General features: G+C 31.5%; 1 protein-coding gene across 1 annotated transcript in view; it reads left to right on the forward strand.

The window, feature by feature from the left end:
- The first annotated feature begins 4,951 nt into the window (after positions 1–4,951).
- Positions 4,952–19,933, forward strand: part of LOC135134683 (uncharacterized protein) — a 120,419-nt gene continuing 105,437 nt past the window's right edge. The window contains exon 1 of the mRNA XM_064063443.1: positions 4,952–5,111. Coding sequence (XP_063919513.1) covers positions 5,022–5,111 — 90 coding nt within the window. The 5' untranslated portion in view covers positions 4,952–5,021. The remainder of the gene's footprint in view (positions 5,112–19,933) is intronic.

Genomic DNA, 19,933 nt, shown 5'->3' on the forward strand with positions numbered 1-19,933 from the left:
AAATATTGTACGTTTTAGATTTTTTATACACTTCGTATATTAAAAATTAGTTTGATTGATACCATATCAAAGCGCGTACCGTTGTTAATTTTTTTAAATTATTGCATTTTTTTTTGAAGCCTTGCATTGCTGAAACATTCCAAAAAATAAAAAAAATGGTCGAAAGTTATTTCCACGGAACTTCCCTCGCTTCTGAAGTACAGTCCAACTTCTCTGAAAAATTATAAAATTTGATTTTATTGAATTTTACTTTTTTGCCATAAGCTTTAGCCCCCGAGATGGTTTTGTATTTTTAAAAAAGACAGTTGGGATTCCCGAGAAGGTTTCACATTCTAAAAAAAATCATTTGGAACTCCCGAGAAAGTTTTACATTTTTAAAAGAGACAGTTGGGACTCTCGAGAAGGTTTCACATTCTTAAAAAAACATTTGGAACCTTCGAGAAGGTTTTACATTAAAAAAAACACTGTTGGGACCCCCGGGAAGGTTTCACATAAAAAAAGACATTTGACGCCCCCGAGAAGGTTTTACATTGTTTAAAAAAGCCAATTGGGATCCCCGAGAAGGGTTCACATTCTTAAAAACTACATTTGGGGCCCCCGAGAAAGTTTTACATTTTTAAAAAGACAGTTGGGACTCTCGAAGGTTTCACATTAAAAAATGCACATTTAAATAAATAAATAAATAAGTGGTTTATTGCATCCAACAGGGTTACCCCCAATTAATGAATACAAATTACTTAAATTACTTAAATAAGGATATTTAAACGTAAACTTAGATATAAAAGAAGTACAATTAGATAATTAGATAACTCATATGTATAACTACGTATAACTAAAAATTAATAAAATAAGACAGAAAAAAGAAAGAAAAAAAAAATAAATAAAAATAATAATAATAATTCAGTCATATTGACAAGCCTATTCAGGAACTAGATAACTAACCGAAATTTAATTTTTAATATCAGATAATTTACAACAAAAAACATCAATTTTAGGGTGCACAGTATTTACTATTCGACAAATATTGTGGATAGGGGAATACATCAAAATATTGGTTCTAGGTGTAGGTAGATAAAGGATATTATTAGACCTAATCCTGAATTTTGAACAATTAAAATTGAACAGGCTCAGCAGATGGGAACAATTGATTTCAGAATTGATAGTCTTGACAAAGAAGCACAAATATTGTATCCTTACACGGTGATCAATGCTGGGGATTGAGAATGTCTGAAGCAGATGTTCTTGAGTGGTGCCTCTTGGTGGGTACGTTCTGTTGACCTTGAAATGTAAATATTTTAAAAATCGACGCTGAACATTTTCTATATCATGGATGTACTTAGTATAATGCGGATACCACACAATAGCAGCATATTCTAGTTTGCTTCTGACTAATGAATAATAAAGTAGCTTTATTATAGCTTCATTGTTAATACTACTACTGTTTCTTATGATGAAACCTAGAAGTTTAACAGCATCTGATATTAGGGTATTAATATGCTCTGAGAAAGATAATTTTACGTCAAATACAACACCTAAATCCTTAACATGTGATGTGCGCAATAAAGAAACATTGTTGACGTTATAATCATATTCTATAATTTGTTTTGCTAAGCTAAAAGACAAGATGTAACATTTTTTATTATTTAAAGAGAGACAGTTACTTTTACACCAATTGAAAATTTTATTAAGGTCAGATTGAAGTTCTAAGCAATCTTGATGACAAGTGATCCGGCGATACAACTTCAGGTCATCAGCGTATAGAAGGGCCGAAGATTTGATGTCCTTTACTATGTCGTTAATAAAAATATTGAACAGAAAGGGTCCAACGACAGAACCCTGTGGTACGCCTGAGGTAATTTCAAAATTTAGCGCCCCCGAGGAGGTTTTACATTTTTAAAAAAGATAATTGGGACTCCCGAGAAGGTTTCACATTCTTAAAAAAAGAGGGGCGTATTTTCACCTTTTAGAGAAAGTGGGATAATTTCATCAATAAAAAAATTGAAAAAAAATGACGTTATAAACATAGATAATACAAAATGCGAGAGAAAAAAAAAAGCAGAAAATAAAGTTTGAAATCGAACCCACGACGTCCGGTCCGCGTTCCTGACTCGTAACCATCACCGAGATGCCTTACGCTAATAGTAAACTGTTATTATACCGTGCATTACGTTTTTGCAAAAATTTGGACGGTTAGGGAAAAACTCAAAGCGGATTCGTATACCACACTTATAGGACCGTCTTGTACTAAAGTTAGATCAAATAAACATATAATTCTTTGAAATGGCGTCATCAAATTGTTGGTGGGCATGATTAGCAAAATTTCAGTTAGCATTTAATCATCTATATGATATTTCTAATATACATACAAAATGTGACAACAATCGCTCCAACAATTTCGGAGATTAAGTGTCTAATATAAAAATGATACAGACAACAGACAGACAGACAGACGGAAACGGGAAACTATTTTTTTCGTACTCTAGAAGTCATGAAACGTCGAAAAAATATATAAGTTTCGAATCGTCCGATGGACTTGATTACTATACTTTCTTAGCTTACGCTCGGAAAGTAAAAAACTAAATAAATAAATAAGTAAATAAAGTTGTTGGCTATGTCTCAACAACAAATTACTCTGTATAGTAGAGAACAATTTTAATTTTTTTCTATCTCTAATATTAATTAATGAAATATCGAAGACCGCGCGCTTAGTCGCGCGCTGTCTATGATATCCCATTATTATTAAAGATGGAAAAAAGTCAAAGCCCGAAGTTGTATGGTTCTTTCAGGACTATACTCTAAAATTATTTTTAAGTGTTCTATTTTTAAGGCGTAACACACAACTTAGTATTTTATCTAATTTTGAAACTCGGACGCGACGTTGCCGCGTTATTCCAATTTTCTTGAAATTTTTTGTCACAAAAGAAATCGCAATAGGGTTGTTTTTAAAATCTGTCTTATAATATTTTGTGGAAGAATAAAAAGGTATGCGCTTTGTTGTGGTATGAATTAAATCAAATTTTAATATACAGAGTTGTTTATAAAAATTTCTATAACTTTATACTTTTCAAATATCGATCAATTTTTGTTCTCATTCTTCTAATATGTCGTTATGTCTTTTAAGAAAGTAAAAAATCACAGTAACTATCAATTTAAATACAGAAATACTTAACGAATAAGAAAGAGAACAAAAAATTCTCATTCTTCTAATATGTCGTTATGTCTGTTAAGAAAGTAAAAAATCGCAGTAACTATCAATTTAAATACAGAAATACTTAACGAATAAGAAAGAGAACAAAAAATTGTACATTTGTTTAATAATGAAATAATATCGTTTTTTGATAACTCAAATACATATCTTAATTTGGATACCTACAATGTAACATTAATAGTAATATTATTATCTTGCACTTTTTTTCTATACAAAAGATATTAACATGCATTAATTTTTTAATCAGTGTTAACAATTCTAAAGAACATAACATAAGAAAAATAAATTCGAAGTAACACCGTATCTCATAGCACACATGAATTTTAATAAGCATTGTATATTTTTCTGAGAAGACGTTATCAAATTTTCGCAAGGGGTGAATAAAATTTAGTTAATGTTTTGTGATCTCTAAATCAAAGTTAATGTCTTGACAACATTTTAAAAATACACCATTTACACAGCTTTTGTGATAAATCGAAGTATCTGCTTATGAAGTGTGTCTCTTGCTATACGATAGACTAGTAAAGCTCATTTCTTGAAATACGGACGTTCGACATTTCTGGAACAGGCGTATAGGTTATTAATTGTAGTTGACCCCGATCTTCACACTAAGTTTAAGAAGCAATTAAAATTTCATTGCAATTAATTCAGTATATCCCAATTCATCCGTTTAATACAGGAAATTTTCGTATTTTACTAGCCATGTAGTTTGTCATTCGTCAAGATAGTTTTTAGTTTTTATTTTTGTACATTTAAATTTGTATTTTTTAGAAAACATGCGAAATAACAAACGATTAGTACTAGTAAATGAACACGGAATAAACTAAACAACTTGGCAATACCTAGCACAAGATAAAATAGGATTTACGGTCTTAGGAGGGTTAGGGTTAATGCAACGTCAGCTCGGAAAATTACCGCCCAAGGAAAGCTTGACTCGCCGGCTCGGATTCGGGGGTATGAATTTAGTGTTCTACAACTAATAGTAAATGAAATTAAAAAATTGCGTTAGTAATAAACAATGTTGAATTAATGTTATGTATTCTTCGCTTTGTTTCGTTTTTAGCACTTACTTTCTTCTTCTCATAATAACAGTAAAATGTAAATTTTTCCTAAAAAGCTGCACCGCTTCAAGCATCTTTCAGTTACGAAAAATGGTGGAGGCGCCGGGCAAAAAGCACTTCAAATAAATTTATCAAAACCACATTGCTGCCATCATAAAACACTTAGCAAAATATTTTGAAGCATTATATATAAAGTCCCATATCACATAAAAACTTGCTATCTGTAAGTTTTGCCGCTAAAAGCTGAATCGCATCAACCATTTTTCAGGCTGCATTCAGGATCACGCAAAAAGCACCTATATTTCAACACAACAACGTGAAAAATGACTAACCACCACCAATCCGACAGCATTTAAAAGAACTACGAATTAATGCAGTGCCGACAGCAGTTTGTGTCCGCGGCAAGTTGGCTTCAAGTCGTTCTTACGCGGAGCGTCTCTCATAAATTCAATTGTTTTGAAAGCGTTTCCGGTCGGTAAGTTCTCTCAAAGGATGCATTAGCTTCCGGTGCGGCATTGTTAAGAATCACCGCCTGCGTTAGCTCAAAACGGCAATGATCCTCAATGAAAAAAATAAACTGCATGTTATCACGAAATACCAGTTTCGAAACGAAAGTCTACGAAAACGGCCGAGCTGCGCACATCTCTGGGAGCTTTACTTTCAGTAGTGTAGTTGAAAGCTTTCCGAAACGATGCCAGCAACAGTGATCCGATGGTATTGTTCTTAGACCTGTTACACGTAGGAGTGCAGAGATGCAGACCAATGTGCATATCGACACGAAAAACTTGGGACCCTCACCGGAACACCGGATTAAAGGCTCGGGGCAGCAGAGGACTATCGAAGTAAGTGGTCTTTATTATTAGAGTTTTCGAATGAATGACGAAGCGCGCCTCAACTTTCAAAGAACTCGAACTAATTGGGTCCGCATTCACTTTAAACTTGTTTGTAATTTTAAAATGCTGCAAGTCGAGCTTTTCGTCACATTTTCCTATTGTTGAATATTTTCGCGAGAAAAATGTTAGTTTCAGTCGATAAAACACAACATAAACTCACTTGGGAATGCTCGTAAAATGACACGATTATAAATTTACATGGGAGTGCTTTATCCATAGAAAATGCATTAGCGCGTAACACTCTCTCTGCATTCGACGTAAGCTGCCGTTGTAGTGATAAGACGACTATAATTTTTTGCCAGAAATTGTTGAATGTATAACCACTATCAAATTAGAGCAAACGTTTACATAAAATATGTTAATATATTCAAGAGCGTGGCTTCTGAAATAAATGATCGATAATAGTAAAGATTTAATAATAGCTGATTTGGGTTTGAATCAATACAAAAACTAAGGTAATAAAGTTATGAACGTTTTAATAAAAAATGCAGAAACAACCTGCGCATATTTGATTAGCTTAAAGCAAGGTGGATCCTAAATTATGTTAATGTGATGTCGCTCATCTTAACTAAATATGTTCATAGCAAAAGTAAATTCATGTCTTGAATTCAACCTCTCGTGTTATAAGAGAGAGGTTTCCTAATTTTCTCTTTCTTATTAAACGCCCACGGTCGAAAATAAGAATTTAATATTGTTTTCGGTTCTATGATACGTATAATAGTATAAAAAAAATAATAAATTTTCCAAACAGAAAAAAGGTTAAATGTCGTATGATACATAACCAATTCGTAATTTTATTATTACGAAAAATCAGTCTTAAAAATACTCTTGATGCTTATTTTTATACTATATTTTCATGTGGGTTTAAAATTTTTAAAGGTGTGTAGGTGTTTCAGAAGGTTAGGTGTTCCTTAATTTGGTGTCATTGCTTAAATTTGTGTTATAATTATACAAGCTGTCGATTTTATAGAAGCACATTAGATTTGTTAAATAGTTAAAGTCCTATTAAGCTTGACGTTTGCCATTTCGTGCACTAGGCACACAATACCGCACTTATCTGTGTGATACTGATTTTTTTGACATTTATGTCAAAAATTTATTCCACGTCGCGGGTGCGCCTAACGTGTTGTTTGCGAAACAAATTGCGTAATTTCTGTTATTTTCTTATCTGCGGCCCTTCTATTATGCTCCGTTAAACCGCCTCTTTGTATGGCGGTGATTCCGATAACGATCTTGGCCTCTTTGTATGTATCTGTGTTTTTTATTTAATGATAATTGTTCCAAATGTAGTCCGAATTATTTAATTCCGTCTCATCAAGTCAAGCTTTAAATAAAGTTTATTTTTTTATATAAAAATAATTATCATTGCAACTACGATCAGTTATTCATATTTATATTTAGAAAAGTAGTGCCTTAATTTCCAATTATAAAATTTCTAGAACAGAGTAAACCCAAATTACAGTGCCGTATGTTTGTCTGTATAAAATCCATAAAGCTCGATAGGAATTGATAAATGCATAAATTGTTGTTACATAAATTGAACATTTTATAACGCCATTCATACATATTTTTTTAAATAGGAATCTTTTTTTTTAACAGAGTCCTGCACCAATATACAATTGTGTGTAATTAAATTTCATATCTGTAAAAAATGTGCAAATACATAACTAAACACTTGAGTTTCAGAATGCTATTATCTAGTGCTGAAGGACATGTTATCCCGTTAGTTAAGTGCTTTAATTATATTTTACATTGTGCGTACGGCGCCGGGGCTGCGGGGTGTTATTTATGCCGCTGGTTTTTATTTTACCGGGGTTATTTCGACAACGGAAATCGTAAAATCAAATTTCATCATTTTTTTAAAGAGCTGGATTTATTGGATTATGCTTTAAAGGTGAGACAAGCTCTGTCAAAATAACCTTCGGCTAATTTCTTGAATGGTAAAATGATTATTATAGTGTCGTTTTGTACTTTGTAGAAATTTATAGTCGTTCTCTGCTTAAGAAATTTATTTTAGTGCAACTTTTTTAGGTGTTTTACTAATATTTTAAAATTGAATTCTTAAATATATGCGCAACATCCTAATTAAGATTAAAATTTGAATAACGTAGCGTTTCTTGGCACGCATATCCTGTTAAACTTTATGCGATAAAAGTTAGCAGTTTGTAAATTTAGATAAAATTAAAGCTAATAAGTGGATATCTTACAAGCTTGATATTGCAGAAATTACTACATTTAACATAGGCGTAAATAGACAAGATAATGAAATGGAACCGAGAAACTTTGTCCCATATTTTGTACAAATTCGGTTATTTTGAATTCCATGTGATTAAATGTTCAATTTGCTGTTAAAAACTTAGAAACTAATTTAAACGCAGCTTTGGAAATGCTCATTGCAATTTTTCAGAATGCTGCACGTAATTTCATTTTAATTTCCACCCGTTCAAAGTTAACCTATTTATCAGAGCAGTTGTTGAGCGCTGCAAATTTTACTCAGTAAGAGAAAGTTAAAATGAAATAATTTGATTAATGCTACATGTGCACTCTAAATTTAAGATTAGATAATTAATTTTAACTAATTCCATTCAAGCCATGCCTGCTCAGTGCTCATTCTCCAACAAAGGCGGCACACATCAAACACATAATTCTACCACGCTCAGTTTTTGAAGCAAAATTTTGTTAACGTGCCTGCCACCCTTAAGTGTTTCCTGTGATAAGAGAGGGCAAAATTTTAGGTACTGTTGACAATTACATCCTGTCAAACAAATATATCTGATTGTACATTTATTTGTGAAATTCAGTTATTCACCTGAAATGTATGTATTATAGGCATCATATTGTCATCAGACTATGTAATAATTCAACTATAGTGTAACGTGTCACGGTATGTTAGTATTCGTTAATGCAAGAACGATTAATTACAATAGAACTGATTGTAACTCGATCAATTATTTTGATGACACCTCATGATGCTACAAATAAAATGATGTCTTTTGAAACCATTCTTTAAACTCCTTTCAGGTTTAGGTAATAATAAATACACTAAGTTATTATTAGTAAAGTAGATTTTAATTGTTTGCTTTTGTTTTTTATTAGCTTGTAAATTAATCCACCAACATGTTTTTATATCATTTATTCAATTATGTGGAACATTGTTTGGAAATGTTTTTTGGATAAAATAATTTTGCCAGAAACATTCTGAAACTCCGCGCAATTCATAATAATCACTTTCACCTCACTAAAGACTTGTACACCGAAATAACAACGAAGGCTATTAGCTGAAAACTAGTTGAATTATGTGCCATATTAAAAACCTTTCCGTTCTTGTCGTTTTCAGTTTCCTGGCTGTTAACGGTAGATCGTAAAGTTAATACGGCGGCAAATCTACTAATTCTGCAGTGGAAACGGCCCCTTGTTTCATTGTTTAGTTCCTACGAATTAAACACATTTTCTGCAATCTTTATTAAGTTAGTAAGGTTGGCACCTTCAGTCTGCCATGCAAATTCGCAATTACAAACATCGTGTTATAATCTTGGCAGTTTGGCGGCTTCAAGTTTGGCACGAATGGGTTCTGATGATACTTCTGTCGTGATATGAATTATAAATAAGTCTTCAGCATTCCATCCCGGTTTAGATATATAATAGAAAAAAAAATGTATTACTGATAACGAATTCCATTCATACTATATTAACCTATCGATCCTTAATAAAGATGATTTGCTAGGAGACGGTATATTTCGCTCTGTAAATATTTTTTTCAAATCTAAGCTACCGGGGGCATTAAGTAGGATAATCTGACAATTTGTATGCAGATCATACCGTTAAAAACAGCGTAAATGAAACAATTTACCAGAAAGAGCAGGTTCTTGCTACCCCTCGGTTCTTGTTAATTAACTTTATACCAGCTTGTCGATTACATTTCAGCCTGATACTGACAAACAGATTTGTGTATTGGAAGTTTTCAACGAAGTTTTTCGTCGGCACGTAAATAAAGCTATTTTCCACAGCCTTGCAAAGTTCACGGAAAAAATAAAACTTTTCCGGCCTCTTATTTTTGTTTACTGATGGGTTTTAGGCATTTTTATGACTTCCAGATATAAATAAAAACATTATCGTAGGCATTTATTGTATTCTGACCTATTTACATTCGTGTACGCGCAGGTATCACGTAAACGTAAAAAATTTCATTCAGAAGAAATGAATTTCTGAGTCTGACTTTAATGAGAAATGTTCTACGTTCGGACTTCAAATTAAGCTGCGTGGTGAAGCGTAGTTTGCACTAATTGCGGCATAAATAGAGTAGCAAATCCTTTTAAATTGCTGTGGAAAATTTTCATTCTAAGATACTGGAGATTACAAGAAATTTACTCATATTGAAAGCGTACTTGTAATACATAGGTGTTTTAAAACTGTTGCAGCATGACAAGTTGCAGCATCACAAACACTCTTGAAAATTAAAGTTTTCAGATAATGTGTGGTGGAGTTTTGCTTTACTGCCAGCAGTCGATACAAGTATGACAAAAAACTTAAGTAAATAGGTCAGACAACGTTAAAAGTTCAGCTCATTTTATGCTATATATTTTGTCTGGTTGACAATTATGTTACACAACATTGAAAATATTTGTTTACAGTAAAAATCTACCCACGTACCGCCAACATAACGAACAGTTTTAAAAATGTATTTTTCTTTTTTCAGGGTAGGCAATCAATCTGATACAAACCGACTTTATGTCGAAAACTGGTGCGAATGCCGTATTATTCATGAAAGTCTGTCAGTAATGGAAACTTATGTTAGAAAAAGCAGAACACTGTTATTAATGTTTCTGTTTAAAAATTTTGCGAACTGGTTTCCATCAACGGCAGAAATAAGCACAGAATAAACAAAATTTCACGGATAATAACTGATGGAGTATTTTAACGATGAATAGGTATCACTACATGTGTAAACATTCATTAATCTGTTATTACACTGTTTGCGAATTTTGATTTTACGTATTTTAATGGACTAATTATTGTGTGGAAAATTTATTAAAGGTTATGTTATTCTTTTTTGCGTTCTCTGTATTTTTGATAAAGTTTTACGTAAATCATCAGGTTAGGACAGTGTAATAATTTCTCTTGTCATTTACGCTTTATTGGAGCTTTATATCTCTTTGCAGGGTTTTACAGGGTTTTGCTTCTTCTGCTTAAAAAATTTTTAAATCGAAACAATTGGCTGGATTGTGTCGCATGATCCTAAATTTATTATCTTTAATCTAACGTAACAGTAGAATTTCGTCCAAATCCAGATAAGTGATCGTTTATATAAAATGGGAATATCGACAGTCCTAAAATTGATCATCCAAAGACTACTGCAATTACGTAAGTATTTTGAGTTGATTGTTGTTAGAAACATATTCTGTAAAAATTTACACAAGAATTGTATAGGAGGAACCTAGAACTTTTTTTAATTTTGCTCGGAAAAACTAAAAATGACACAGGTACATTCGAATTATTGTACCAGAAGTAAAGATTTTCATTTAAGTTAACATCCCCATAAGAACGGTGACGCCATACTTGGAAATTTTTATACAAAAATAGAGAGTTTCTTGGAGTCGATTCAGAAGAGAGACACATTAATTTAGAACTGTTATTTATTCCACTGTAGATAATCCACTTAAATTGCAAATTTTGCGTTACTTACTAATTTTAAGTTGGCAGGAGATACGTTGGCGTATAATAAATTGTATACTCGTGGAATACCTTTTTACAAATAGCAGTACCACAACAAATATAATTTTAAATTCCGAAAGATTCGTTCTTTTCAATACGCAATTAAGAACTCTACAGGAATCATCACCTAGGAAATTTATTGTTAGTATAAATCATACAGTCCACATTAATTACAAACGATAATAAATTTGCCGAACCACTTATTCAACGATTTTACGAATGTGAATACGTAAGTAAATTTTAGAACATTCACATTTAATTAGCTTTACAGTCCTTATAAATAATTGATTAGAAATGGAGAGAAACTAAAGAGACAGAGGGTTTCCGTAGATTTCACATAAGTAAAACGATCTATAATTACATTTTGGTCGCGGAGTCATAATATGGTCGTCCAAATACAAATCCTAATTAAGTAAAATCAAAACTTAAAATAATCAGTCAAAATTTAATGTGCGACTTTATTTTTTTACTCCAGAGCGCTCATTAACAATTAAGACAAGTTAAATCAAAAGCTCTCGTTGCTTTTACACAAATGTAGGAGTTGGCTGTAAGGTGGGTAGTATTTGCGATATGCTAAAATTATTTCAGGCGAAACATACTTAATATTAAAACCAAAAAGACATCATTGAAAACATAAGTAATATTGGTATTAAAATTAGTATTTTTTGAAACCGTCTTTCATTACTTTTGTATTCATATGAGAAATCTTAGATATTGGTAACTTCTTCCAAGAATATTAGGTTAATAAGACGTTGATGTTTAAAAGTAAAGCGTCTTACACATAACATAATAACGTACTTTAACAAAAATTGTCCTGTTTCTGACGCCATCTTGAGGACGTTCATCTCTTGACTGCATGTTCTTATTGTGCAGCAATGCAGCGTTTCATATTTTGATATTTGTCTATAAAAATGAACGATACATTGTGAAATTCGCGAACCCTTTTGTAAACTTCTCTCACTATCAAGAATTTCACATATCACAAACATTGTTACAAATAGTAAGTTTTCACACACCTCGATCTTGAAGTTTTCTTGCAAACAATAAGAAATCACCCTCAAAAATATGTGGCAGAAGTCTGGAACTAAATTGTCCGCAAATACAGCGTGGTATATTGTTCCCTTGTTTCCTGATACTTCAGACATATTCCGCAAAATTGCCGTGGTGGTAATTTTATTAAATATGCTAACATTCATAATTGAATTCGCAGTGCAAATGTATGTAAATTAAATGATCAAATGTTCTTTTTTAATTATAATGTAACGCAGAAACATTTACTGTGTTACACGCTTAACTTTGAATGAATAGCTCATTTGCGGTAAGTGGTCTTAGGGAGATCCAGTCGTTTGCAATACATTGTTATTTCTCATTTATCATTGTCTCAAAGAGAATAGATAACTTTGTTAATCAATAAGGGGATTTCCTTTGAGAGTGAAATGCTCCATAAGGATTACCGATCTTTATTAACGGCCCCATTTCTGCAAACAAATACGCATTTAATGGTAATTACCCCTATATTTCGATGACACCTCATTTATAATTCTGTGGTCCATAAAGGACCACTTAAACAGTTAACGGAGTTTTAGCCTGGATCCCGCACGTAAACGTAATAGTACACACAGAAATGTGGTAAACAGTTCGCTTTCACTATAAAGAACTTGACTTAAAATCGTTAGACAAAATGTGGTTCAAAAGATTTGAAATTCAACCAGTGCATTATTTTTGTAATCATTAACTCAACTCGATTGACGCATTTCATACGAAGGTTCTTAGATTAGTTCGGAAGGTAACAACCATCGAATATCAGCTTTGAAGATTAGTTGATTAACTCGTAAAATCCAAACATGGAAATTTTAATTAATTATTCTATTGCTGCGTTAAGTGTTGGGTTGCAAGTTTGTAAGTGGTTAGTGGTAGAGGGAAGCTGGCTAATGGCACGCACCTAAGCAAATTTGTTCATAATTCACAAATCCGAGCAATAGACATTAGAAATTTTGCCCAGATAATCGCTGACCATTAAAGTTTAAAGTGCGGGGGAACCAAAATTCTATTGCTTAATTGCAAAATCTATCTACGCATTATTAGTAATTACTATTAATTATTAATTATTAATAATAAATTGGGTAAAAGCAGATAGCATAAAATTTGATAACAATCAGTCCTGTAGTTTCGGAAATTATCTGTTTGATAAATATTTGTATCGACGGATAGATTATCAAGAAGCCAGTGGCTGTATGGACGCTATTACTCAACTTCCTTTGCTTACGTTTTGGGGACCACTGGTGTTCTATTTTTGAGACAATCTTGGGAACGCCTATTGTTTTTTTCTTAAGAAGGTAAAAGAATCTTTGGCGTAAGTACTACTGAATATATAATATGCAAAAAATAAAATATATTGAAACAGATTTTGTATCCTTAAAAAAACACGAGCCATGTATTTTTATTTTATGAATCTGCTTCCTCTAAAATAAAAGAATGAAGGAAAATCATGCAAGAAACACCATTATAACAACAATCAAAGAAAAAGTTTTGTATAGCGTTTCCATCGTACTTTGCCTGTCTGCTTGCTTGTGAATCCTTAACTCATACATTATGTTAATTTCCGTGAAAATCAGAGCAAACAAAACTATGAAGAGAATAGAAAACTGTGATAAAATTAACAAACAGAAAAAGTGAGTTTGCAAGTTCGGGAGCGAAAAATGGAAAACTCGAAATTTATCTCATATTTCCAAAGGGTCAAATGTTATTAAAAGTTGTTTGAAAGTTTTGAAAGCATTGGTTTTAAAGTAGATATTTAAGTTTCCAATTAATTAATTATTTCAAATAAAAGAAACTAGTTTGTATACAATCTAAGTCCTTCGCAAACTTTTTGTAACTCCTTGGTACTTGAAAGATTCAATAAAATTAACGATTTTCTTCCATGGTGGATCTTTCTATAAGCTGATTTGAAAAACACTTGCAGGTTTGAATATTTTTCAAGCATATATTTGAAATATGTCAATGAATGAAATAATACTAAATAAGGATAAATACGAAAAAATAAAATAAAGACTTGGGTGTACATGATATCAAGTTTTTATCAGACTTAATTAAAACTGTGTCGAAATTACCGTATCTGTAAAACTGGTATCAAAGCCTAAAAATGTGAAAAAACTGGACATGTGTGGTTTCCACTTTAAATGTTTCAATTATCGTCGTCCTGTTTTTCACACAACGTATCATTCATAAAATTGAAAATAACAAATGAAAAAAGTTTCCGTCATAATCGATACTGATAAGTATTTGACCGGAAACCTAAATTACAATAATTTGATCAACCAAACTGTCGCCATCCTAATTTCGCAGCCTACGTTTTATACCCCACACCGTGATAAATTGTATCAGGAAACGATCTTTCTTTCATGATTTATTATTTTTTAGGCTCGATTCATGTAGTTATTTTAATTTAAAATGACGCTCCAGAGGCAATTAATTAACAGCAGATATTCGAAAGTTCCAAGTTAGTGTTTAAGTTTGACAGTGTTCGATTATGTAACAACAACAAAATATTGAAATAGTCAGATGTGAGGTACACAAACTATTTTTTCTTTTTTCGACTTCATGAATAATAAATGCAAATTCTGCTATATTCAACACGGAGATTCTGTCGACCGATATTTTGCGGATGTAATCGATTCAAATTGGAGTGGTTGAAAGTGGAACTGAAGGAGAAAACTTTACACCTAGATATTCTTAGAAAATGTTCGCTTGGGTATTAATTCTATTGCAAAGTAAATCAACTGTGCGATTATTATTGTCCTAAAATAAAAAGAGATAAATATTTAGAGATTCGTCAGTGCTTTTTAGAGATAAGAAGTGCTGTCTTTTATTATGACAATTTCACCCTATCGTTGCAGAAACAAAATTAACTTGGTTATCTTGATTGTACTCTGAAACTTTGTCTCATATTGCTGTTAGTTAAAACTATAAACGCTGTGAATTAGTAAGCAGGTTTGGAACTGTTATATAAATTTATTTTCAGAAAACAACTCGGATTTCAGAGGGCATTAACTATTGTTCTTTGGCCCTCCCACACGGCTCATTATGTTTGCGAATCTAAATATTTAATTTATGTTGCAAGTTTAGATAATAACTAGATTATACACTAACGTTGTACGTGCAGTTCTATCCCTCTAGAATTATTTTTATGTGTGAAATTTCAACTTTCGATGAGTGTGGATGAGTACCATCTTATAGATTTTGTTTAAATTTTTTCATTTTATTACATTATATTTGCTTTAATTTGTTAGTAATCATACATTAGTTAGTATTATTTGTCGCGCCACCCTCGAATAATAAATGCCAGAAACCCTTTTCGAGTTATTTGTGTTCATTACATTCCATCGATCCTATAAAATGCTATCGTCATGCAACGAGACTTGTAAAATTTACGATTTTTTAAGCCGATCTGCCACACATCAAATATCAATTTATAAGCATACGAAACTTTCGACGAAAATTCAATTTTAGGTTCTTTATACGTTCCATAGCTGATGAAATATGAAAACACAAGTTTCCCTTTTGACTCTATCTATGTGTCGTTGGTGATTTTGTTAGAATGATAGGCTATCTCCGAAACTACTAAACCGTATGCTCTAAGATACTGGTTGAACATGCGAAAACTCTAACTAAAATTTCTTTTTCCGGATCCAAAAAATTGATGGCCACTTGAGCACGAAAAAATAGATCTTTCGTTTCCGTTCATGTTTTGTTTATTTTTAGATAGATAATAAACTCCGAAATCACCAGAATTTTATGCGTATGTTTTACGAATTACGTTCTCAAAATTTTGCGTGGCAAATTCTACTTAAATTTTATAAAATAATGTACTCTTGTGGTTTATGAATCCGCCGTGAGTTTTACAGTATTCAGATTTATGCAAAAAAAATCAAAAATTTATACAACATTTTATAGTAATAATTAATAACGCAAAGGTCATGGGTTCGAAATCTTGATGGACCAATTTTTACTTCCCGAGCGTAAGCGAAGGAAGTATTGTAATCGAGTCCCGTTTCCGTCCGCCCGTCTGTCCGTCTGTTCAGTTGTCTGTCCGCCCGTCCCGGATTTTTATTATACAGATAATCTCCGAAAGTACTGAGCCGATTGTTATCAAATTTTATTTTTATATCATGTAAATGGTGAAATGCTAACCAAAATTTGAATAATCCTCCCCACCAATTATGTGATGACGTTACTTCAAAATTGTACCTAGTAAAAGGGTTTTAAATTGCATAAAATAACGTAGTCCTACACATGTAGTTTATGACGTCGTGTTTTTACCCAAAACATCCAGCTTTTTGGAAAAAAATCAAAATTATAAAACAACATTTTGCAATTTAATTTTGAATCTGCAAAACCGATTGCTTTGAAATTTTGCAGATGATTTAATGTTTTGATAAGCATGATAAATTTTTAATCAAAATATATTTACTTAGCTCCTCCAAAAAATTGACGACGTCAGTTCACAATTTCGCCGAATAAATCCTATCTAATTTGTATAAAATGTAATGAGTCTGTACTTGTGATTTAACATTCCTTCAATATTTTCTGGATTTGCATATACAGGGTGAGTTCAAAAAAATTAATGATTGCGTGAATTTATTTTGTTGATTTAATCACGAATTACAAAACCGATTGGTTTGAAATCGTGGAGATGTTTTAAAGTTATCATAATCATGATGAATTTTTGATCAAAATGTATTTGCTCAGCGCCCCTAAAAAAAAATTTATCAGGTCACCTCAAAATATTGCTTAAATGTGCAAAATATGATCAGTCTATACTTATAATTTATCATTGTATTCATATTTTTTAGATTTTCTTATACAGGGTAACTAAAAAAATTAATCAATCAGTCAGTTTATTTTATTCATTAAATCAAGAATTGCAAAACTGAATACTTTGAAATCTTGCAGACGTTATTGTAAGCAAACTTTTTAATCAAAATGTATCTGTGGATCAACCCCAAAAAATTGATGACGTCATTAAATATAATTCATATTGTCCGCATTTGTTCAGACCGTGTCCCCTTGGAATTTACACCCTCGAGGCGCAGGAATTGAGGGGTGTTATTTACCATTCTGGAGCGAGGGAAGTTCTGTAGAAATAACCTTCGCCTAATTTTTTAGATTTGCTTAAACAAGTGGCTTAAAAAAATTAATTAATGTGTCAATTTCATTGATTAAATCAGCAACGGCTCACTCCATTTTCCCAGAAAATTTTGGGAATACAAAACTGTTATTTTTAGTATTACCTGCACCAATCCAAGTTGATATACGTGTCCATGCAAAAATGTTGATGACGTCATCGCAAAGTTGTGTAAAGAAAAAACTCAACTCGAAAATGTTGGATATGTTTCATTGTACTTCAGGAGCGAGGGAAGTTCTGTCGAAACAAGTATCGATCAATTTTTTTTATTACAGTGGTATTTTTTTCCTAAAAAACAGGTTAGTTGATTGTACTTCAGGAGTAAGACGAATGTTTTTAACTTATAGGAGCTTATCATAAAATGAATAAAATTTGGAAAAATTAAGTTTTATAAATTTTCGAATTTCTTGGAGTTGGTGATGGAATTTTGCTTAAATAACTTTACAGATTTTTTTACTTCTCAAAGCAAAATGTATTTGCTTATCATCTCCAAAAACTTGATGGCGTCATCTCAAAATTTTACTAAATAAATCCTTATAATAGTATATTAAGTATTAAGAACGGTAAGGGGTGTTTACTGGTCGAAGACAAAAGTTTGGAGACGGAGCGAAGCGACGTCTCCAATTTGTCTGAGACCAGTAAACCCCCTTAACGTTCGTGATGCTTATACTATTTTTTGTACGACCATCAAAAGATTTGCGTCTTTTTATCAAATTCATAAATTGAAAGAATTTATATCAAACATCAACAAGGTCTTTTTTTTTATTTAAAATTTGTTACTATGGTTTCGATTAATATAAACAACAATTTTAAAAATCAGTTTCCATTTTGACCGCTGTCGATTTAGATTTGATCTGGCTTGATTTCGAGTTAATTTTCTTTCCGCGACTATTAGTGAGTGATTTATTTGCTTAAAATATCAATCATGAGTGATTCTGAAAGCGAAAATATCGAAATCGAAGAAGCATGGAATTTAAAATTAAAAAAATCTTGAATGCGTGATTACTTACCGTTCAGCTGAACAGTAAGTAATTTGCTTACCGTTCGTCTCTTGGTTGTTAGTCGTAGCAACCCGTAAACTGAACTTACTGCTATGGAAACATGTACGGTAAATGGTCGAAAAAGCAATGGTCGTACAAAAATAAATCTTAAATGCGCAAAATATGATGAATCTATAATTGTAATTTATCATTGTAGTAATATTTTTTAGATTTGCATATACAGGGTGTATCAAAAAAAAAATAATTGATTTAATTTATTGCTTAAATCAAGAATTGCAACACTGAATACTTTGAAATCTTGCAGACGTTTTGAAATTATAGTACACATGGTAACGTTTTAATCAAAATGTATCTCTATTAACACCAAAAAATTAATGACGTCTCAAAATTTTGGCGAAAAATCTAAAATCTATCATCACTCTATACTTGTGATTAATCACTGCATTTATGTTTTTTAGATTTGCTTATACATATATGACTCAAAAAAAAAATAATCAGTCACTTTATTTTATTGAGTAAATCAGAAATTATAAAACTCAATACTTTGAAATCTTCCCGACGTTTTAATATATCACTTTATTCCCCCCCAAAAATTGATGACGTCATCAATTTTGATCATTTTTTTTACAGTGGTATTTTTTTCCTAAAAAAACAGGTTAGTTGATTGTACTTCAGGAGTGAGACCAATGTTTTTAACTTATAAGTTTATCATAAAATGAATAAAATTTCGAAAAATTAAGTTTTATAAATGTTCGAATTTCTTGGATTGCATTGGTGATGGAATTTTGCTTAAATAACTTTACAGAATTTTTTACTTCTCAAAGCAAAATGTATTTGCTTATCACCTCCAAAAACTTGATGACGTCAGCTAAAAAGTTTACCAAATAAATCCTTAAAATAAATCTTAAATGCGCAAAATATGATTAATCTATAATTGTAATTTATCACTGCAGTAATACATATTTTTTAAATTTGCTTATACAGGGTGTCTCAAAAAAAATAATAATTGATTTAATTTATTATTTAAATCAAGAATTGCAACACTGAATATTTTGAAATCTTGCAGACGTTTTGAAATTATAGTAAACATGGTAACGTTTTAATCAAAATGCATCTCTTTATTAACACCAAAAAATTAATGACATCGCAAAATTTTGCCCAAAAATCTAAAATCTATGATCGGTCTGTACTTGTGATTGACAACTGCATTCATATTTTTAGATATGACTCAAAAAAATTAATGAATCAGTCAATTTATTTTATTGAGTAAATCAGAAATTACAAAACGGAATATTTTGAAATCTTGCAGACGTTTTAATATACCTCTTTGTTCCCACCAAAAACTTGATGACGTCATCTCAAAATTTTGCCGACTAAATTCTATCTAAAATGTGCAGAATATGATGAGTAATTTGTTATCGAATTCATATTTTTTATATTTGCTCATAGAGCAAAAAAATTAATGAATGAGTGAATTTATTTTATTGATTAAATCAGGATCCATTTTTCCAGAAAATTTTAGGAATACAGTACTATTATTAACCACTTCAAGTTGGTATACGTATTTTTCCAAAAATATTGATGACGTCATCACAAAATTATGTAAAGTAAAAACTCATTTGAAACATATGCGTAGCACGCTTCATTACATTTACTTCAAACTTATATACATGTCTTTATTTCAACTTATATGGATTCTGGCAAAAATTTAAATTCGCAACATAAATTTATAGTTTTTCGAAAATGTTGGACATGGTACTTTGGTGTGAAGAAATTTCTGCCAAAACAACTTTGGAACAATTTTTTTATTCATGGTTTGCCCACATTGTCTGCAGATACAATCATTTTTGGAGGAAACACTACTAAACTCGTTT

Source organism: Zophobas morio, unplaced genomic scaffold, assembly GCF_036711695.1.
Source record: "Zophobas morio isolate AGI-343-1 ecotype UQ-CSIRO unplaced genomic scaffold, CSIRO_AGI_Zmor_V1 ptg000023l, whole genome shotgun sequence".
In the NCBI taxonomy this organism is placed as follows: domain Eukaryota; kingdom Metazoa; phylum Arthropoda; class Insecta; order Coleoptera; family Tenebrionidae; genus Zophobas; species Zophobas morio.